This window comes from Lissotriton vulgaris, chromosome 6 (genome assembly GCF_964263255.1).
Source record: "Lissotriton vulgaris chromosome 6, aLisVul1.2, whole genome shotgun sequence".
In the NCBI taxonomy this organism is placed as follows: Eukaryota; Metazoa; Chordata; class Amphibia; order Caudata; family Salamandridae; genus Lissotriton; species Lissotriton vulgaris.
This window is the reverse complement of record NC_141694.1, coordinates 1,557,595,071-1,557,617,845: the sequence shown is the minus strand read 5'-3', so window position 1 is coordinate 1,557,617,845 and position 22,775 is coordinate 1,557,595,071. Positions and strand designations below refer to the sequence as shown.

General features: G+C 48.3%; 1 protein-coding gene across 3 annotated transcripts in view; it reads left to right on the top strand.

Moving 5' to 3' along the window:
- Positions 1–22,775, top strand: part of KIF16B (kinesin family member 16B) — a 1,618,961-nt gene that overhangs the window by 425,938 nt on the left and 1,170,248 nt on the right. For all 3 annotated transcript variants that reach the window (XR_015296683.1, XM_086927730.1, XM_086927729.1), the window contains exon 6: positions 15,280–15,389. Coding sequence is in view for 2 of the 3 variants with exons in the window: in XM_086927730.1 (XP_086783856.1) it covers positions 15,280–15,389 (110 nt within the window). In the remaining variant the exon portion in view is untranslated. The remainder of the gene's footprint in view (positions 1–15,279; positions 15,390–22,775) is intronic.

The window sequence follows — 22,775 nt, the reverse complement described above, 5'->3', positions numbered from 1 at the left end:
GCGCCAACCGTCGATGGCATTGTTGTTTTAGTGTAAAAATGAAAAACTTGAATAAACAGATTCAAAATTTTTTTTTTTAAATGAATTGTCAAAGATACTGCAACTAATCCACCTTTACATTATAGATTCAAACATGTATTCTAGTTATTCAAGTCCTAACGGAAATCATTTTCATAAAGTTTAGGCAAGTAGAAAATCTTTGTTCATAGAGAGAGATATTTAATTCTGAAACCTAAGTTAGTGAGTTTAAATAAAAAAAAGATTCTTTCTTTATTCTACAGGACTGATAAATATATTACATACCGGTTACATACACAGATCAGGATAATCATATTAAAAAAAAACTTACATCGCCATACTGGCCACTGTCCAAACTTTGCCATACAATCCGCTGTTGATACTATCCCTGTTTATACTACCCATGTTTGAGGTTAAATATTCAACATGTTTTAAAACCCTGCTGTTTATCCAATAACAATCCTGGTGTAGAGCAGACCTGGATATATTGTCAACAAAGTGCTTTTAAAGTAGTAGGATTAACAGTAACAAACTTTGGGAAAACCTGCAGTAGAAACTACAAACGCATGAATTGGAAAATATGAAATAGAACCTAGAGTGACTGTATACTCTTTCCATGTGTTATCCATTGAAATGTACCTGATCATGGCTCCACCCAGTGCCATACATGTCAAAATTCACCAGTTATGCCCTGCAGGCCTCCAAACCCAGGCTTCACCCCGGGTGGTATTTAGTCTTGGGTGACGGTGAGAGGAGGGCCTGCCACGGACACAGATCGGCCCACTTCAACTATCCGGACCATGACCAGAGGCGGGGGCGGCACTGGCTCCGCCAAGCAGGGGCCGATTGATAAATTCACCGGTCCCAGTGGGGGATCGGGGGCTGCCGGAGGTGGCCAGAACACTGGTCCAGATAACGCGGCTCTGATGGCGGCCATCACACAGTCAAGAGACATGTTGGATGCCAAAATTGGCGCGGTGGGTGCTGATGTCATGCTATTGCGCCAAGATCTCCGCAACGCTGTCACCCTTATTGCGGAGACCGAGACCAGAATCACAGGAGTGGAAGGGGACGTCGGCGCTCTGAAACAGAAAGTGGCAGAGATGGAGAGGATCCAGAAAGGACTGGCTCTTCGCGTGGAAGACGCAGAGGGGCGAGCGCGAAGAAATAACCTGCGCTTCGTGGGCTTTCCGGAAGATTGTGAGAAGGGGCCCATGGATACATTCCTGACAAGGTGGCTGGAGAGCTGGCTTCCCCCGGACACTTTGTCACACTGCTTCGTAGTGGAGCGCGCACATAGAGCCTTAACGCAGAAACCACCGGTGGGGGAACGGCCTCGGCCGGTCATAGCAAAAATCCTAAACTTCCACGACAGGGACACCATACTCTGGGAAGCGAGGGCCAAAGAGACTCTGCTGTTCGACAATCACAAGATCATGATCTTCCCGGACTATACCAGGCAGGTGCAGCAGCAGCGACATTCCTTCCTGACTGCAAAGGCCAAACTGCGTGGCCTAAAGATCCAATATTCACTGTTGTATCCGGCCCGTCTTCGAGTTGTCTTCAACTCCAAAACCCACTTCTTCGACTCCCCGGAAGACGTATTCAAGTGGACGGATGAGACGGTCAGGATCCGACCGAACGCCCAGCCGGGACTGGGCTCTGGACCATCACGTGGATCATCACAGGAGAGGGGCGACTCCGCCGGCAAGGGTAAACGACATCGAAAATCTCGTTCACGACGACGCTCCCTGTCCCGAGAAGGCCTTCTAGATGGGACGCAACCCGACACTGATCAATCAGGAAAAGAAAACTGAGCACCGTGTAAATTCAGCCTTCATTGCTTAACCCTTGTCCATTGGTGGACCCCACGGAGGGCCTGGTGTGGAGGCTCCGGTGGCTAAACGGACGACAACTGGTGCAGTGTGACCTGGGCCATGGTATGGCTTGGGGGTCTTCAGCTGGGTGGCGTTTGACTGCATCGCTCTCCTTGTGATCTGGAAACTTGGTACAATGGGGTTCGGGGTACTACCCTATGGGCCGCCTGATCCTCCCATGGCTGGGTGGTGGCCCTGAGGGAAAGCTCTGTTAGTTGGGGGGAGTAGTTGGGATCCAATGGTATGGTGGGCTTTAGGCGCTCTGTTTTGGGCCTGAAGCTCCCCATGCCGCGACAGGTACTTCAATGTTTCATGAGGTATAGGGGTGCGGGGTGGGGACTTGGAGTTGGGTTGTTGGGGGGGACAGGGTTGGTGGGTGGGGAAGGGGGGGGTTGTGGGTGTTCTGAAGGGGGTGCACGGGATTTCTGCTGCATTGACATGTATGGTATTGGGTACCTGGGCAGGGCCCTGGAGGCCTCAGAGACCTGTTCATCGGGACCATGGTTGACATTTCAGGGCAGGAACTTGCTAGTGACTCTATGCGAATATTGAGTTGGAATGTCCGGGGATGTTGGACAAAATCAAGCGTGGGGCGGTTTTGCTCTGGGGTAAAAGACTCGGCCGATGAAATGCTACTCCAAGAAACGCATATGTTGGGTACAAAGGCACTGAGTTTGCAGCGATTTGGTTTCCACCAAGTATTCCATGCGGGGTTTTCCAGGGGCTCGAGAGGGGTGGCCATTCTTGTCCACCCACGGCTGTCGTATACCCACGAGCGTCACTGTCTTGATCCTCAGGGTCGGTATGTGTTTGTGAAAGGTATGATTGGTGCGGAATCGGTGGTACTTGGCAGTGTGTATGCCCCCCCCCTCCCCCTCCCCGTTACAGTGGTCCTTGGCGGAGAGACTGTTTGACCTGTGGGCCGAGATCCCAGACTCCTTGGCCGTGATTGGTGGTGACTGGAACGATGTGGTGGATGTGTGCCTGGCCCGACGGAGGTCGCAGGGAGTCGCGGCGGCGGCCTCCCCTACACGGCTGAAAGCGATGATTGATGGGCTGGGATGGGCAGATGCCTGGAGGCACTTGCATGCCAGGGCGCGTGAGTACACGTATGTGTCAGCTGTACATGGCTCCTTCTCACGACTGGATTGTGTGTTTGTGCCAGGGGCATTCCTCGACAGGGTAAAATGGGCTGCAATTCGGCCTCGGGGGGGCTGTCTGATCACTCCCCTGTTGTGATACAGATCGACTTGCGCAAGACACGCCGACCATTTCGGTGGCGGATGTCCTTGTGGCATCTTCAGCGAGCAGACTACACGCAGCATATGCGCAGCGCGATCGCCCACTATTGGCAGGAGAATCTGGCGGAAGGGGTTGACGCTGTGACTATATGGGAAGCCATGAAACCCACCATGAGAAGCATTGACATTGCATGGTGTGCTGCTGCCCATCGTACTCGACGGGAGGCCATTGTCGCAGCTGCAGAGTGGGTGGAGGTGCTGGAGAGACGGTGTCGGGGGGAGGGGGACGAAATGGCGCTACGACTACTCCTACAAGCGCAGCACTCCTACGCCTCGGTTTTAATGGACGAGGCACGCCAAGCGTGGCTGGCCACGCGGAGCAGGGTCTACCAATGGGGGGATAAGTCCTGCACCATGCTCCATAGGCTATGTCAACAAACGCTACAACCGATCACTTTACCAGGCCTCACTGACGGGGAAGGTACCGCGATAACAGACCCTGCGACTCTTGCGGCGAGCTTTGCAAACTACTATGCGGAGCAGTATGCTCCTCGGGAATGCCTCCCTCTGGAAGCAATTGATAGGTTCCTCGCTGACATTCCCCCTCGTGCAGTCTCGGACGAGGCGAGCGAGGCCCTGGACCTCCCCTTGACGGCGGAGGAACTGGGGGAATCACTGGGCCAACTCAACGTGGGTAAAGCTCTGGGACCGAGTGGGTTCCCCAGTGAATTCTACAGGAAATTCCACCTGCAGCTTGGGCCGCACTTTAGGCGGGCATTGGAAATGGCGCGGGAGCGTGGTAGCCTGCCGTCGGACTGGCGTAAGGCAGAAATTGTGGTTTTCCAGAAACCAGGTAGGCCCACCGATCGACACGAGTCCTATCGTCCCATATCCTTGATCAACTTCGAGGCCAAATTACTAGCCAAGGCACTGGCGAACCGTCTGCTCCCATATATTGTAGACCTAGTCCACCCGGATCAGGCGGGCTTCATGCCGCACCGGGCGACGCGACACAACATTAGGCGTGCACAGGCGGCGGTAGATGCTGTGGGGGCAACTGGGGATCGGGCAGCGCTGTTGCTAGCAGACATTGACAGGGCGTTTGACTCGGTCAGCTGGACCTACCTCTTCGCCCTCCTGCCGCACCTCAACGTGGGACCGGTGTTCATCTCATATATTAGGCTGCTGTACACGGACATCACCGCCTCAGTGCGTATCTCTGGAGCGATCTCAGAGACGTTCCCAATTGCCAGGGGAACCCGACAAGGTTGCCCCCCATTCCCCTATCTCTTTGCACTGGCCATGGAGCCATTGGCCACACTGGTACGTCTCGATGCACAGTATCGAGGCTTTGTATGGGGGGGCGGAGCTCTCGGACAGAATCGCATTATATGCGGATGATGTCCTTTTCTTTATGACTGACCTTCACCGCTCTGGCCCTCGCATATTAGAAATGATGCATGTGTTTGGCGAGGTTTCGGGACTCTTTCTTAATCCGCGCAAATCGACCCTGTGGGTGCTGGGTGGAGAGCTAGAGACATACCCATGGGCTTCGGATTTACAGGTGGCGGTCGGTGGTCTAAAATACTTGGGAGTCTTCCTGTCAGTCTGCCACAGTCGCATGGGAGCGCAACGTGCTGCCGGTGTGGGACAAAGTCCAATTAGACATCAAGACCTGGTCTCGCATGCCCCTTAATATCTATGGCAGATCTGCCATCTTCAAGATGGTCGCCCTGCCACGGCTCCTATATCAATTACAGAACCACCCACACAGGATTGACCCGCAGTGGTTCCGTCGCGTGAATTCAGTACTGGGCCGCTTTCTGTGGGCCGGGGGCGCCTCTAGAGTGGCGCTGCGGACTTGTTTCCTATCCACGTACTGTGGAGGTCTGGCTACCTCTGACCTTCTGTCCTACTACCAGGCCTCTCATCTATTGGTTCTGAATGAGTGGTGGTACGGCGACCACAGCGACCCGGCATATGCACTGGAACACTTCTTGATGGGCGATGCCACGCTACATACACTGTTGTACTTGGCCAGGCAGCGGAAGAAACGGCCGCGGGTCACCCAGGTGGTCTTTGTGATCTGGAGGCAGGCGTTGCGCCGCATGGGCTGGTGGGGTAGGCTGACAGCCGAAACTCCGCTGTGGAATAACGGACAGCTTCCCGCACTGGCCTCACTGTCGGGGTTTGGAGGCTGGGACGCCATCAGGATTTCCTCACTTGGCCATGTCCTCGCGGGGACTACCCTCAAATCCTTTCAGGATCTCAGCTCCGAATTCGACATGTCCAAGACCCAATTTTTCAAATATCTACAATTCCGCCATGCACTCGCACCGAGTCTGGTGGGGCTGGACCAGCTTCCCGAATTTAGCCCTGTGGAGGCCAAGCTCTTCATGGGGGACCTGGGGGATAAGAAAGTCTCCAAAATATACCAAACGCTGGTTACTCACTGCTCCTCTTCTCTCCTGTCGTTGAAGGCCTCCTGGGAGACAGATATTGGCCCGTTGGATGAGGATGACTGGAGGGAGGCCCTTGAGTCCCCCCGTGGGGCTGCCATTGCTGTGCGACTCAGGTTCATACAGTTTAAATACCTGCATAGGGCCTACTACACTAGGGAGAGACTGTGGAGAGCGGGCCTCATTGCCGCCCCGGAATGCTTGCGCTGTGGGACTGAAAGAGGAACGCTGCTGCATACGGTGTGGTCTTGTGCGGGTCTAACCCGATTCTGGAATGGGGTGTGGAATTGTTTGTCGGAGGTACTGGGGTGGGACCTTCCTCGTACACCCAGGCTGGGCCTCCTTCATGTCCTGGAGAATGTAGGAGGAAAGATTTACAAACGCCACCTCCTGTTGCTGGGTCTGGTTGTGGCTAAACGAGATCTGGCGAGAGCCTGGAAGAGCGACCGTGCTCCCCCACTTAGCACCTGGAAAGCGGGCTTAGACTTTCTTATGGGGCTTGAATTGCCTGTGTTTGAGGCCAGGGGATGCCCCCGGAAGCATTACAAGATCTGGAAGCGGTGGGCGGATTACAGGGGATTGACCTTGGAACCCCCAGTTGATATAGATGATGTACAACCTCCGGATGGGGACCTTGGGACCTAAGACGGTATCTGATGCCTACTATGCTTTACCTGTATATTTTGGCGGGACGTGAACACGTGCACTGGGTTAGGGTGGGATAAGGTGTGGGTAGCGGGGGGAGGGGGTTGGGGTGTTTTTGGGGTGGTTGGCGGGGTATGGGGATGGGGAGGGGGGCGATTCAAAGTCTAGGCCATATATTCATCCTGCTATGTGTTTACTGTCGACAGTGTCCTCCTGATTTGGAGAACTGTACCTATGCTATGCCTAAACTTTCAATAAAAGCAGTTGTGAAAAAAAAAATTCACCAGATATGTCATGTATGGACTCAAAGGAACCAAGCTTCTAGGACGTCATGAGCTAGGGCCTGTGATGGAGTCAAAAATAACACTGTTCTGTGTAGGAATTCTGCTCCTTCATATTATAACTCATATCATCTTAACCTGTTAAAGCCATCTTCCATACCTTCGGATTCTCAGTAAACCATCCAAACTTATGTTTGGAGTTGTCTAGTGTACTATGCTGGGCAGATACTTTCCTTAGTATGAGAGGTTTCAGCCGCTATGCCCTGCAGCTTGTTGTACACAAGTTGCATCATTGATAAACCTAAACATCATGGTTGCAGAGGACTCTTTGTCTGATAATCTTCTGTGTCTCTATATCCCTGTTTGCAAGACTAAATGGAGAAAGGTGAAGATTTCATTTTGGTTGGACCAACAGGAAAGCAAACCGACTAATGAGATCACCTGTGTCAAAACCCCTTTCAGAGTTCCACGGGGCAAGCAGTGTTTTCTGTGCCCAACTATAGGGGCTGTGGCCTTTTACTCCTGCTGTTGCAGGTTCTGCCTTAGTAAAGGGTCCTGTGTAACTGAGCCAAGTACTACCTCTTCTGCACTTGACTCTATGTAGTAGTGCGAGTCGAGCAGGGTGAGTTAGGTACAATGTATGAATAGGCTCTTCGGGACGGTAGGCACAATGTATGCATGCGTTCATAAATCAGAATACCCACAGAGACCCCAATAAGTTGGTTGGCCAGTCCAACATTTACTTTGCCTATTAAAGCAGTATTTATTATACATTATTTATTATACATGCAAACACAACATACTAAATACACGCACTTAAGCCTCGATGCTAATAGCCTAGCGGGGGATAGGGCCGCCTCCCCCCTCCCTCCTTCCTTCCCACCCGCACCCCTACCTGTATTCTCTTCCCCACCTTTCTCCTCCAAGCTGAATATTGTATCCCTGGTAGATTTTGGTTGGTGCCAGAGGTGTGCTCTGTACTAGCGGTGTACATCAAAGTCAGGCCTTTGGCCTTGAAAGTTCAGCTACCCAGGCGGTAAACCACAGTGTTCATGCAAGTCTCAAAAGTACTGACTATTACTGACCACAAAGAGTTTATGCTGCCACCACCGTGCTCATGTCACTTAACTCCAGGTAGGGGCAGTAGCCCTCTACCATCACAAGAGTATCACTTGGCACACCCGTCCCGATCTAACTGGACTCCATTACCATGAGACATGCCCAAGTAATGGAGCACAAGCATGATCCATGCTTGCCCATTACCAAAGATGGTTAATGAGGGGGTCCAGATATCAATGCAGCTGGGACATTTGGGACCGGTTTACATCTCAGCACGCTGTTTATGTGTACTTCTTTCTCGGATAGCCTGGTGGGTTCTAAAATGGATTTCATTTATGAAAATAACGTTCATTGTCCTGGGCACTTTAGAATGGCAGTGACTTAATATAGCCTTATAGCCCACCGTAGCGGGCTATACCGGCTATTAAAGGCCTGCTGAATCGTTAAAGGCCCTAGCCGAAGGCGAGGGACTTTAACGAGACAGCGGGACTTTAATAGCCGTTATAGCCCTGCTACGAAGGGCTATAAGGCGATTAGAATATTCTGCCACTAGAGGGCAGAATGTTCTATCAAATTAAACAAAGGGTTCTCAAAGCTCGAGGGGATATAAATCCCCTCGAGCTTAGAGAAGCCTTTGTAGAACATTGGAATGTTGCTCTGCGGGCCTTTACCGGCCCGTAGAAGCAGGGAGCACTCAATTGTCTGCAATGGAGCTCCCAACATTCCAATGCTCTAATAGCCCATTTCTCACTCAGTCACTATGAAGATGGGCTATCCCTCAGTTCTATTGTGCCTGGTGCCATTTAATTTGATGTACCTTTGACAAGATTATGCCACTCGCTGGCCACCATGACATTGTAAAATCTTGTAATGGATGTTCTTTACATACTCTGTTTTCTGTCTGAGCAGAACGAACCACTTTTTCAGGCAGGTTAATATGTACATTCAAAGACCGGTGCTAACAGACAGTACAGATTGCACCATTCAACGTTTGGTGGTAAAATGTTGATTCCGTTTTTCGGTGGTTAGTAACACTCTGATAAAGTTGTTCTTTTTTTTATTTTATTTTATTTTTTTAATTGGGTTTTGTGTATGAAGCTAGCCATGTGATAAAAATTTGAAATATATAGTTGATCAAAAAGAGTATTTCAAAACAATATTTGCGAAGTCCATTTTCTGGTTTAGGCGTTCCATTTAGGCAACATTATTCCCTCCATGAATGATGTCTGGAACTGCTGCCATCGTTGAGATAAGACCGTATCATTGTATTCCATTTATTGTGTTTTTTGGTTACATGTCCTTAATTCCTACTAGGACGGGCTGGAAAGCTATGATATTGTGTGCTGTGGCTGCATAGTCTGCTGGTACTGTGTTGTACCTAATGCTTTGGCAGAAGTGGTCGCTGCTGAGATACCTACCTAGTGCTGCTGCTATGATCCGTGCTGTTACGGCTTTGTTATTCCTGCTATAGATAAAACTGTGATCCGCAGCGCTTGACCCTGCCTTCCAAGTTGGTATTCTAGCGGTGTTTGCTCCTGTCATTGTGCCAGTTGCGATTGCCTCTCTGGTCCCTGCTGTGCAAGCAGCTTTATTGTCCCTGCCAAGCTGTCAGCGTGGTTGCTGTTAATACAGCTGTTATTTCTGAGGCTCCTACTGTGGTTCCACTCTGTGGTAGTAGTACACATTGTTGCTTCTGAAGTCCCTGCTCTGGTCCCTGCCGTAGAGGTCCCTCCCCCGAGCTGAGTGGTCGCTCCCCAGTGTCCCTCTGTGGTATCTGGTATCGTTGTGCCGCTTTGCTTTCCATAACTGCTACTTTATTTGTGCCTGCTGCCTGCCTGATCGCCGCTGAGCTCACTTGCACTGTTAATTATTTATTTAGCGGACTCGAGCCTGTTTGCGCGTTGTGCCGCTTTGACTTCCACAACTGCTACTTCATTTGTGCCTGCTGCCTGCCTGATCGTCGCTGAGCTTACTTGCATTTTATTTAACTATTTAAAGTTTATTTCACTCTGCTTTGCGCGTTTGCTGTGCTCCCCCCTCCCGCCTCCATTTTGTTTGTTGTTGTCGTCGTCTGAAGCCCGCCCCGCCTCCCAGCTGAGACGCCCTCGCCCCTCCCCCTCCACTATCCTTATATGACAGCTCCTCCCGCATGCAGCGTTCACGCGCAGCGACCGCGCCCAATCCGCGCCAAAGGTGCGCCAAAGGTAAGCCCGTCTACGCCCGTCCGCGCCTGAACCGCGCCCAGCGCCAGACCCCCTGCCCCTCGCGCTTCCCAGCCCTCCCGCATTACCTACGATGCCGCCACCCTCCTAGCCCTTAACCCCGGTCGCACCCCCACCTGCGTCCAAGCCGCTCCTGGACACACCCATGGACCTTTCTCCTGCTACTCCTGCAAATTCAGCGGCACCGACAACATCTCCGCTACGACCACACCACAGATTCTCGACCCTAACCACCTACAATGCATCCTTCTCAACACCCGATCGGTCCACAGACACGCCATTGACCTATGGAATCTACTAGACACCATCTCTCCAGACGTCGCCTTCCTAACAGAAACATGGATGAACGCTTCCTCCGCCCCAGACATCACCATTGCCATCCCTGAAGATTATAAGATCACTCACAAGGACCGTACCGGCCACACAGGAGGAGGAATCGCTATCGTCCATAAAAAATCAATCCACATCTCTACCAGCTCTGACGTCAACCTCGCCAACTCTGAACACCTTCACTTCCAGATCCACATCGACCCCAAGACCACTCTCAGAGGCACCCTCCTCTACAGACCACCAGGACCCCGCGCAAAATTCTGTGAAGACATCACAGACTTCATCACTCCACACGCGCTCCCCTCCAAAGATTACATCCTTCTGGGAGACCTCAACTTTCACCTTGAAAAGAACAACGACCGCAACTCCACCACCCTCTTGGACAACCTCGCCAACCTCGGACTTAAACAACTGGTCACCTCCCCCACCCACATCGCAGGTCACACACTCGACCCCATCTTCACCTCCAGCAACCATATCTCCTTCAGCCACACTACGGATCTCCTCTGGACTGACCACAGCTGCGTTCACTTCACCTACAACAAGCCGAAACCCACCAACCACCTCCAACTAACTCTGCAAAGAAACTGGAACAAAATCACCATCGACCAGATCTCCTCATCGCTCCTTCTAAACACCCCAGTCCACTCTTCTAACCCAGACCAAGCCGCCGCCAACTTCACCCTATGGTTATCCAACACCGCCGACATCCTAGCACCACTGAAAAAACGTCAAAGCAAACCTGGCAGCAAGAAGGCCTCATGGTTCAACGATGATCTTAAGAAGTCCAAGAAACTCTGCCGCTCCCTTGAAAAGGCCTGGAAAAAAGACCCAACCACCAGCACCAAGGACGCCTTCAAAAACGCCACCCGCACACACCACCAACTAATCCGAAAGGCCAAGAAAACAGCATTCAAGGATCGACTAGACAACAACGCCCACAACAGCAAGGAACTTTTCAAAATCGTCAAGGAATTTACCAACCCCACGGCCAACTCCAACGACATCACCCCCTCTCAAGCCCTCTGCGACTCCCTGGCTTTATTCTTCCACAACAAAATTGCAGACATCCACAACAGCTTCGACAACCAACCCGGAGACCAACCCACCCAACCATATGCTGAACATTCTCCCCCCTTGAACACCCTCAACGACTGGAACCCAATCTCCGCCGAGGACACCATCCGCCTGATGAACTCCATCCACTCAGGATCCCCCACAGACCCATGTCCTCACCACATCTTCAACAAAGCTAACTCCGTCATAGCACCGCACCTCCGAGACGTCATCAACTGCTCCTTCAGCTCCGCCACCTTCCCGGAAAGCTGGAAACACGCTGAACTCACCGCCCTTCTGAAAAAACCCACAGCGGACCCCACCGAACTCAAAAATTACCGCCCCATATCGCTCCTTCCTTTCCCGGCCAAAGTCATCGAGAAAGCTGTCAACAACCAACTCGCCGCTTTCCTCGAAGCCAACAAATCCCTCGACTCCTCACAATCTGGCTTCCGAGCAAAACACAGCACTGAGACCGCCCTCATCTCAGCAACAGACGACATTCGAACTCTACTGGACAATGGAGACACAGTCGCCCTCATCCTCCTCGACCTCTCTGCAGCCTTCGACACAGTCTGCCACAGCACCCTTTTACAACGCCTCAGAAAAATCGGAATACAAGGAAAAGCACTTGAATGGATCACCTCGTTCCTCACCGGAAGAACCCAGAGAGTCCGCCTTCCACCATTCAAGTCCGAGGCCACTGAAGTCATCTGTGGCGTACCACAAGGATCCTCACTCAGTCCCACCCTCTTCAACGTATACATGAGCCCCCTTGCGGCAAATCGCTCGCCAACACAATCTCAACATCATCTCCTACGCGGATGACGCTCAACTGATCCTTTCTCTCACCAATGACCCCAGCACCGCCAAAACCAACCTACACGAAGGAATGAAAGAAGTTGCCGAATGGACGAAACACAGCCGTCTGAAACTGAACTCAGATAAAACAGAAGTCCTCATCTTAGGTACTTCCCCCTCTGCATGGGACGACTCTTGGTGGCCAGAAGCCCTTGGAAAAGCACCCATCCCGACAGACCACGCACGGAACCTAGGCGTTATCCTGGACTCGTCACTCTCAATGAACAGACAAGTCAACGCCGTATCCTCATCCTGCTTCAACATTCTTCGCATGCTCAAAAAAACATTTCGCTGGATCCCCACCGAAACCAGAAAAACAGTCACCCATGCTCTGGTCACGAGCCGACTGGACTACGGAAACACCCTCTACGCAGGTACTACCGCTAAAATCCAGAAGAGACTCCAACGAATCCAAAACGCCTCAGCCAGGATCATATTAGACATCCCGCGTAACGAACACATCTCTGGCCACCTGAAAGACCTCCACTGGCTGCCCATCGATAAGAGGATCACTTTCCGACTGCTGACCCACGCACACAAATCACTCTACGGCACAGGACCAGAATGCCTCAACTCACGACTGTCCTTCTACACCCCCTCCCGCCAACTACGCTCTTCCAGCCAAGCCCTCGCCACTGTACCCCGCATCAACAAGACCACTATGGGAGGAAGATCCTTCTCATACCTGGCAGCTAAAACATGGAACTCACTCCCCACCTACCTTCGCCTTACCCAGAACCACCTAGCATTCAGAAAGCAACTTAAAACGTGGATATTTGACAAGTAACCCTCCTCCCCTCCCTAAGCGCCTTGAGACCCTCTGGGTATGTAGTGCGCTATATAAATTCTTTGACTTGACTTGACTATGTTGTAACCAAAAAAAAGAGAAAGAAAGAAAATGGGTATAAACTGAGGGGCTTGGTTTGTTTATTAGCTTCTTTATGGAAGTCGCCCATTCGATTAACAAGTGATGAAACAAGGTTGGCCATGATGAGAGAAACTCTAGTTGGGGTCTGCTAGAGATAGGTTGGCTGTTTCCACAGCTTATGTGATTCACAAAGAAATATATTTAGAGGTTTTTGGAGTGAGCACTTTTTGCACCCATGGCAACAACAGCAGGTGCAGGCACAGCATTACCACAGCTGTATTGAATGCAAGGACTACATCATTGATTGCACTTGCAGGAGTGACAACGGCTTCTGCTACAGCAGGAACAACTGCAAGATCAATAGAGCCTTAAACTCTCTGGCACTGTTGCTCGGTACCCTGAGGTCGAAATTAGCTCTCCGATGACCATGTAAAAATTCAGAACTAGAGTACAAGGAACTTGCTGAGTGGAGCCATCTTCCCTCCTTGCAGAAAAGCAGTCCTTCATTTACCTAAACCGTTCCAATGGTGCTAGTCAACAAACCCCTGATGGCTCAGAGGTAGACAACTGAGGCAGTCACCTGCCTCGTGGCAGGAAGAACACTTCCCTCGTGTCTGTGGTCAGCCTGGAGAGGTGGATTGCTTAAGTGCTTTGACTCCTTACAAACACTAATGATACCATAGGTCAGTTGAGGGGTTGTACCCCCAGGAGGAGGAGCAGGGAGAGATTTATGGAAAATGAGAATGTGATGAAGGTAAGGTCCTCAGAGTTAGCAGTGATAGTGAAGTCCTTATTTATATATTTCAGAGTTGCCAAATATATGCTTTTATGTACATTTATCTCCATATAATCTACAAGATTTAACTGCCATATGCAGCTTTTCATAGTTTTAAAATGTAATAGAAAATGCAATGTAAAATGTAATAAATGGCCTTCATCTGGAAACTTTCTAACCACACTGTTATTGCGTTAACACAATTAATCAACTGTTTCTCTTGTATGAAACTGACTTGTAAAGCGTTCTATCAGCCTTTTGGGTCTAGTCCATGTTGTATCAAATGAATAAGCAAATAATTATATAATGATCAGGAGAGTGACAAATGTAACTATGTTTAGCCTTCAACGGAGCAGCTCAGTCCAGAAGGGGAAGAAGTTACTTCTAAAAGAAGCAACATGTCTGGGCTCATCGACTGTAAAGCTCCATATTTGTTTTACAGGTCACATGTTTTGATGCCAGTCGTAAACTCAGTGGCTAAAGGTATCTACAGTAGAGTATTATGTGCGCCCTGTGGCTCTAAACTGAGAGACAAAGATGCATTTTTATTTCAGAGTTTTTGATATATAACTCTGAGAACCCGAAGAGTGACTACAGAGCGCAACACAAGGGTAATAGGAAAAGTACTTACTTAGACAACATCTGCAAGTGGAAGAGGAATGACAAAAAAATACATTAGAGAAGCCAGCGAGAGCTGCATGGTTTTGTGATTTGTACCAAACGTAGGAAAGAGGACCGGGTGATGAGGATGTGGTTAATACATGAAAGATACACTGAGCTCAGCAGTGATTAGAATTTGACACATCTAGTAATAGTGAAACTGACAGGTTCTATACATTTAAGGTTAGTAGAACTACAGTATGCTAGCTCACCCAAAAATAATCCTTTGGCTACATCTGACTCCGTATAAAATGTGGACCGTGAAGCTGACCAAGTTAGGTGAGTGCTGGAGGTGTCATTCGATAAAATATACTTATAGGCATATGTTGAGACTTCCACAAATTAAAGAAAGAGTCAGACACAAACTATCAGGCCATTGTTCTGAACCACTTGGCTATTCACAGTTCCCATGCAGCTACATGCCTGGATAGCTGCTGTCACTTCAGCACACAGTCGATGTAAATGGCAAGGCACCTGCTGGAGAGATTTGTCTGTAACATATTAGTCTCTGATTCCAAGTAGATAAGTGGTTTAATGCAGTTATTACAGTGATCTGAGTGTAGTATATAGATCAAGCTTCTAACCTTTTACTAATGTTACAATGGCAGCAACATATGATTTAAAATGTGTGGAGGTGTATCCATGCTTATAAGCTAGTGTGCTCTTTTTAACCACTTGTCTGACCAACCTCTACACCCACTAACGTCACCCTTATTGCATTGCACCCAGATCACCATTCCTTTGATTTTTTGTAACCCTTTGACCACTTCCTAGTAGTCATTTCTTTTTATTTAGAGCAATTTGTTTATTTAGAGCTTCTGTGATGACGCACATTATAATGGAATCAATATTTTATTGCTTTATTTTTTTTTGATATGCTAGCCATGTAGTTTTACATATGTTAATACATATTTTATACATTCACAGTTACCTTGAAATTTATAATGAACGTGTTCGAGATCTGCTGAGAAGAAAGTCATCCAAAACATTTAATTTAAGAGTTCGTGAACATCCAAAGGAAGGGCCGTATGTTGAAGGTAAGAATTAATTACTCCGAATGGGCTGATTCTGTATCTGAAACTTTCTTTGTATTTCTATTGCTACTTAAATCTTTAAAATGAACCCAGTTTTCTCTCCCAGTTATGCAAACCAGTTCTAAAACATTGCAAACCTAGCTTAGTTTTCCCACCTTGGGGAGTGATATCCATGAACATAGAATCTTTTTTGTTGCCTGCATTTTAAGTCTAAAAAGAACTGATAAAGGATTCAGATAAGCACAATCCTAGAAATCCGGAAACAGTATTGCAGTGTTCTTCCCCCATGGTGTTTAAAAATGTAACACACCATCGAAACAAACTGGGTCTGTAGAAATGTCTTCACTTACATGTATTCCCTTCTGTAAATAAGCTAGCGATTGCTAGAATGCATGATAAAGGCTGTTATGTCGAACTTGTTTGATGGCTTAGGAGAGTCAGGAGTACGTATGACAATTTGTATGTCTAAAATGCAGGAGTATCCAGGTTTAACAAATTATAGACCATGACCAATGTCTTGTAATTGGGGACATTAGAATATTTTTGATATGCATGAACTGAGACCAGTGGCTGTGGTGCACAAAGACTTTAAACTGTTTTAGATTCCATGCACATGCATTCCTGGACAGAAATTATAAATCTTAAAGTTAAGTTGGTGAAAAGTTAGTTCAGATTTCATCCATCCATCCATCCATTCATACTTTATTTCGGCATCTAGGGCCATAAAAGTGCAAACAATAAAACAGTTCATATAGAATTATGGTTAAAAACGGGAGAGACTGCTAGACCTCTTCATATACAATAATCATCTCACGAGTACAAGGAACAAAGTGCGCAGTGTATGAGTACGGCAGGGAGGTCAAAAAAAGCATACTACTAACATATGCCGGTTAAAAAACAAGTAGAAACAACAATTCTCAGATAAAAACTCTAAAATTTATACAAAAATAAAATTGAGGGACGACTATGCAAAGCCCAGGGCATGGGTAGAAATTTGCTCAACCTACGCAAGTTCATACCTTCAATCATCCCCATACAATCTACTTTAGGTAAGCCCGGCGCATGTGCCACATGCAGTTTAGAAAACGTGATACAGCAAAGACAATTGGTGGGTGAGTGTCATACTTTAAAACCCGGTAACCCTCCACGCAGCGCACAAAGCTTAGATTCTTACATAGTTGGATTATCCAACGCTTGTGTGGCAGCCAATAGGCAGGACAGAGGAGCAGGACCTGTAATTCAGACTCCTCCTTACATTTACATGCAGGACATTCACCCGTTTTATCTCTCACCCATTTGCTAGTATGTGCTGCTAGTGGAAGGGTCCCCAATCTCAGTTGCACATACAATTATCTAGCTAATGGGGGTTGAATGAAGTCTAAAAAAAGTTTCCTTGCTGTATACATCTTTTACTAGTAGAAATTCTGCTGTTAGACGACCCGATGAGGCACTTTCTCGGATGGCCGTTAGCTTAGCTATTCTATACGAATTGACTAGGTCCAACTTAGAGATCTTGGCACATGCTATCTCGGGTGTTCTCCAGAGGTCCGGCTTACCCAGCTCAAAGGCAAGATTCCTTATATGACACAGCCAAGGGATTTTCTTTGCGGTACAAATGGATAGGGGCTCGGTTAGCTCGGCCCTGTAAACAGACAGCTCTCAGGTCACCCACATCCTCCGCCAGAAAGTTAGAGGTCTCAGGGCGATATCTTCATCTAGGGGCCTCATTCCCAAGTCCATGCGAAGGGGTGTAAAGGGGGTGCTGCGCAGTGGCGGCTGGTGACATTTGAAAGTGGCGGGGCGTAAAATTAGCATCACCGACTGCACTTGCTTACCTTGTGACACTGCATTTAAGCACAGAAAGCCATTTTTTTACTGGTGCGAGAAGAAATATCAGATCAAGTGCATCCATTTAAAGTTTGATCCATTTTCACTTCCCTCTGCCTAGCATTCCCCTAATGGCCGGGGCCTCTCCGGCCACACTCACTTTTACATTACTCCCCAACACTCTCTCACACTGTTTCTGCCTGCCTCTATTTTTCTCTATCATTCTGGCTGTGTCCTTCTGTCTTATTTTCTCTCCCAATGTCTTTCTCACTCTCTCTCTAATTCCAGACCTTCATACGGATCTACGGAGTTAGAGGAAGAAACAAGTGTAAGATTTAATTCCTTTTGGAAAAATTCAAAATAAACAAAAAACAAACACACAAAATAAAACTCTACTTTTCCCCCAGGAAAAGCAATACAAATGTGCAACTGCGGCGAGCAGAAAAGCCTGAGTCTGGCATTCGTCTCAGGATCTCACTATCTCGAAAGTGAATTGAAATGATTGGAAAACAACATTAATGTGCAGGCAAACACAGCCACCTAAATAACCGATGTCGGAACGATCAAATACTTTAAATATTTGATACATCTTGGTATCTCAGGGCTGTTTCATTCGACAAAACAAAAATATACAGCCGGTGATAGCGTTTTACTATTAAAGGTGCCCCCGGGCAAAGCTGTTCTTCAGTGAATACCATAATCTTTCCGAATACTCCTGCATTCTTGAAAAGACGCCACTAAGTCAAAGGCAAACGCGCAGCAAAAAAATATAAGACCAAGGTCACTCACTCAGGATGCAATAAAAGGAGCGGATTCGATCAACATTACTTTCATTACATCATATTTCATTTGTGTTATTAGCCTGGGCCTGGCACCTATCCAGGCAGGGGACTGGAGCGTGAGTGTGATTCTGTCTCTTCAGCCAGTGATGGGAACCACACTCGTGCTAGACCACCCTCTGCTGTGGCGTTCGAGAGATAAGCTGGTGACCCTTCACAACGTCACCTCCACTGGTGTTACCCTGAACACCTACAAGAGGGTCACTTCTGCCGCCTCCGCTGGGCCTACAAGTGTGAAGTCGACCATCATAAATTATAATGCAGTCACGGATCCTGCTCCCAATATTCGCGGGTAGGGGGGGGGGACGCAGGGAAGATTAAAATTAAACAAAGTAAACAACTAAACCGGGTCCGCGCCTCCTTTGTGTGCAATTAGCTGCCGGCGGGCAACACAATATGCCTCTATAGGATCCTTGAAAAACGGACCTGTTCCCATGCATCATTACTTATGGAAAGACTGTCACTTGCCGAAGATCATACAAAGCGCCAACTGGAACTTGAAGAGAGGAATCGGCAATAGACAAATTGTCTATTAGAGAGGGTCTATGACACCACAGAGAAAAACAGAAGGCAGGGACAGCATCTATCAATCAAGCACACCTGCGGGGGCCCTGGGTGCAAATTTCCCACCAATGGCGGCACCAGCTTTGGTCGCGACGACCTGAGGGGATGAGGGGGGAGGCGGGAGGAGTTTGGAAACACGTCATTAACACAATACACAAATAAATACATTAATACAAATATAAATAACAAGTTAGATAAACTTAACTTACCGTCCAGCAGACAGACTCCAGAGACTTCGTCCGTCCCGATTCCCGCTGTCCTTGCTTTCAAGTCCTGCAGGCAGCATCAGCACATCATCAGGAAGGCGGCGCAGCAGGCAGCCTCCCTCTCCACTGCCGCGTTTTTCATTGGTGCGGCCGGCTGCCCCAGGCTACGTCATTTTCTCTCTGTATGCTGCTGCTGCAGCATACAGAGAGAACAGGGAGAGTTACTCGAGGGCAGGGGGGAGTGGCTTGTGGGAGTGGCTTTCCCACTGTTGGTAATACTGTCTGTTTGGGCGGCCTCAGGCTGCCCATACAGTCAGTATTAACAACAATAGGCAAGCCACTCCCCCCTGCCCTCGAGTAACTCTAACCAGGAAGTTCTGCTTTCTCGCCGTGCGAGAAGGCAGAAACAATGGTAGTTATATAATATGATAACTACCATTGTTCTGCCTTCTCGCACGGCGAGAAAGCAGGGGGGGGCGGCGCCCAAACGCCCCCATGGAAAAACCGCCACTGGTGCTGCGGGGTAGGCAGAAGAGCTGCCGCATGAAGTTATTCTCCACCTTTATCAGATAAGTGGTGAGGCAGTGCTCCCACCTCTCCACCCCGTATAGCTTTGCATCCCTCGCTTGGGCTTTATAAATTTCCACCACAGGGGCGGCTGGTTTAAAAACTGAGGTTCTATACAATTTCATTATACCGCCCACTGACTGTGTTAACCTGAGCCTTGTTTTATCCAACTGTGGACCCCATCCAAAGTTCTCTGACAGGGTAACTCCCAAATAATCAAATATCTTGACTCTTTCCAAGGGGGTGCCGTGCAAAGAAGGGTTCAGTCAGGTCGTGTGGGGAGGGTTGAAGACCATATATTTTGTCTGCTGAATTGATCTCCAGTCTTCGTTGCTTGCAGAAATTTGCGAAACCATCTAAAATGTGCTGGTTGCCCATAGGCGATTTAAAAGTAGCAGGGTATCGTCTGCAAACATCAGCACAGGGACCTTCCCAGAGGCTAACTTGGGGGCATTGTTGTCCTTGATTTTTTTAAGATGGTCGATAAGACCATTAATAGAAAGGCAAAATAAAGTAGGGGATAAAACAAATCCCTGCCTTACCCCCTTTTGGACAGGAAAGCGGAAAGTAAGTTCTCCATGCTTTCCACAGCGTACTTGTGCGAAATTCTCCAAGTGGAGCCTCTCTATGACATTCAGAAGGTATGGAGGGATCCCAAGGTTGCCCAACACCTTCCAAAGTTTTTCCCTGGGTACGAGGTCAAAGGCCGACTTCAGATCAACAAATATTAAATAGAGGCTGCCACCCTCTATAGTCACCGTTTTCCAGTAGAGTAGTTGTAGTCTAAATATCTGGTCTACGGTTGACATATTTGATCTGAAGCCGGCCTGGTAAGGACTTAGTATTTGCTCTTCTTCCAGCTAGCCCTGAAGGCAGTCCAGAAGCACCCGGCCAAAGAGTTTTTGGGCAATATCAATTAAACTGATCAGCCGATAGTTGGAGGGTGAGAGGGGACAGCCTTTTTGTAATATGGGAACAATCTCAGCCCCGCGTATCGGGGGGATTCATGCCCTTCAGTACTGCATTACAAAAGGCACACAAGTATGGAACCCATATTGTGGGTTCTTCACGAAAAAGATCCCCCGGTAGTTTTTCTAGACCTGGGGATTTGTTCCGGTGGAGTTCGTTAATAGCGTTTCTCACTTCGATCATGGTGATCTCCGTGTCCCCCTCCAAGTGGAACTCCAGTGCCGTGCTTCTGCTGGCTAGGTTGGCAGGACCACTATCCCTGAGCGAAACAATGACTCAAAATGAGTCTCCCAGGCTTCTGTGTCTATGTCTGGCTTGATTGCCGGTCTCCCTTCCCTATCACCTGAGCTCACTATTGCCCAAAAGGTTTTCAGGTCATTCTCATTCAGGGCAATCCTGAGCATTTCCCACCTCTCAAGTTCCCAGTTTTTTTCCCCCTGCTGGGTGAACCATTTGTACCTAACCCTAGCAAGTGTGATTTGCGGCCTGTCATTGGCCTTGCACGCATCCAAAAGATCCCGCTTGGCCTTACAACACTTGGCGTTGAACCAGGGGCATTTATTGTGGCCGTTTTCTCTAGCATCCACCAAGGGGAAAAAAACATCTGCCAGCTTCAAGCAGAGCTCTGAGTGTGTTTTCCCTACCGTGTCTAGATCCATGGTGGGGCCCTCCACCTGGGCTGCCTCCCACATTTTGGCTATGAATGGAGTTGCCAACTGGTAGACTTAAGCCAGCTTTGCAGGACACTGTTTGATGTGTCCCCATCTAACATTCTTCTATTGTTTGTCACTATTAGTGCACTATGGAGATTGGGGAGCACAGGGGATGATTTGGAGATGCCAAGATCCCATGATTTTGGGATCAAAATCAGGGCATTATGGTTGCTATCCTGCCTTTGCTTGATGTGAAAATCAAGAATTTTATCCCAAAGTCTTGCTTCCACCAAAATATAGTCAATGAGGGAAGCTTGTCCTACTCTATTGAATGTGGTCTGCACTGGCTGGTGGGATTTAGTCCGGCCATTACATGCCCTTAGCGAGAAAGTTAGGGTAAGTGAATTTAGCTGCATAGCCAGGGGGGACCAACCTTTGATAGGAGTACTGAGGGGATTGGGAATAGACCAGTAAAGATCTTCCGTTGGGGTAGGGTGTGAAGGATCAGTAAGGGGTTCAAAGTGTCAGTTAATATTACCCCCTACTATCAGCCATGTCCCTGGATCCAAAGTGGGAATAAACTGTACACGTTAATTAGGGCAATTTTCGTCTTTGTTGGGAAGGAGAGCAGGACGCACTGCATGTCGTTTGTGCGTGTTATCTGCACCGCCCTACAGCCAAATTGGGACCCTACTCAGATTTCATGCTCAGTTAAATAGGATGCGGTTACATCTTCAGTCAGACTGTTAAACCTCTCTTCCCTTTCCTTTTATAAATTTGAATTCTAAAAGAACCATTTTCATTCTTATTTTTCAGTTTTTAAATATTAGCGCATCTGGACCATATGGTTTGACTTGCAATTAAGAAGATTGCAGTTGTGCTATGTTTTGGCAGACCCAATTTAGGCGGGAGACTCCTGGTTTTTAAAGACAAAAATGACTTTATTTTGCCTATCTCTAGCCCGAAATTGCCTCTTCTTCAATAGAAGTAATACAGTCTCCCGCTTTTTTTAAAGAAATCTCCCACTTTCCTCTTGCCTCTCGGCATGTATGAATCTAGTCTCATCTGTAACTACCTGTCACAATTCTGAAGTTGAAGATTGCTTTAGGAAGTTGTGAGTTCTTTCTTCGCCTCAAGAAGAGGCTTCAGCTGTAGCTTAGAGACTTGCCCTTGAAATGATCGAGCTTTAGGCCTCAAGTGCACCGCAGGCTTTTCTGGTGATGTTCAAGCATACCTTATGGTTTTGCCTTTTTTGGCGCCTCCAGTCTCCTTGGTGAAAAAGCAGACACTATACTGGAGTGCTTTAAGCACAGTTCTGTTAGTTTCCTCTCTTTGGGCTTGTCATCATCCGCTCTTCTATTCCGACAGCAGTACAGTAGTTTAGAGAATACTGTTGTGGTTTCGAATCACCAGAGCCGACCCTCTCAATCCTTACAGCAGTAGTTTAGCCCTTTGATGACCACAGGTGCTAACTGAAGACCGAGCCATCAATGAGGTCAATGAGGTCAGCAGTCCACCTCCTCTTCTCACCTGCCACAATTGCTGCCAAGTTATTTTCATCCCCTCCATGATCATGCACATGAAGGTAGGAGTAGAGTTTGTTTTAACATGCCCAGTTTGTATGCGGTTACTTCAGGTCAGCTGGGTTAACAGATTGTTTACATGGCTCCAACCTCTCTTATACAGCAGTTCCACCTCATGTACCATCTGTGCTTTCTCAAAATGTGACCGCCATGCCTCCATTCTTGCCCAGGATGTTTGCCT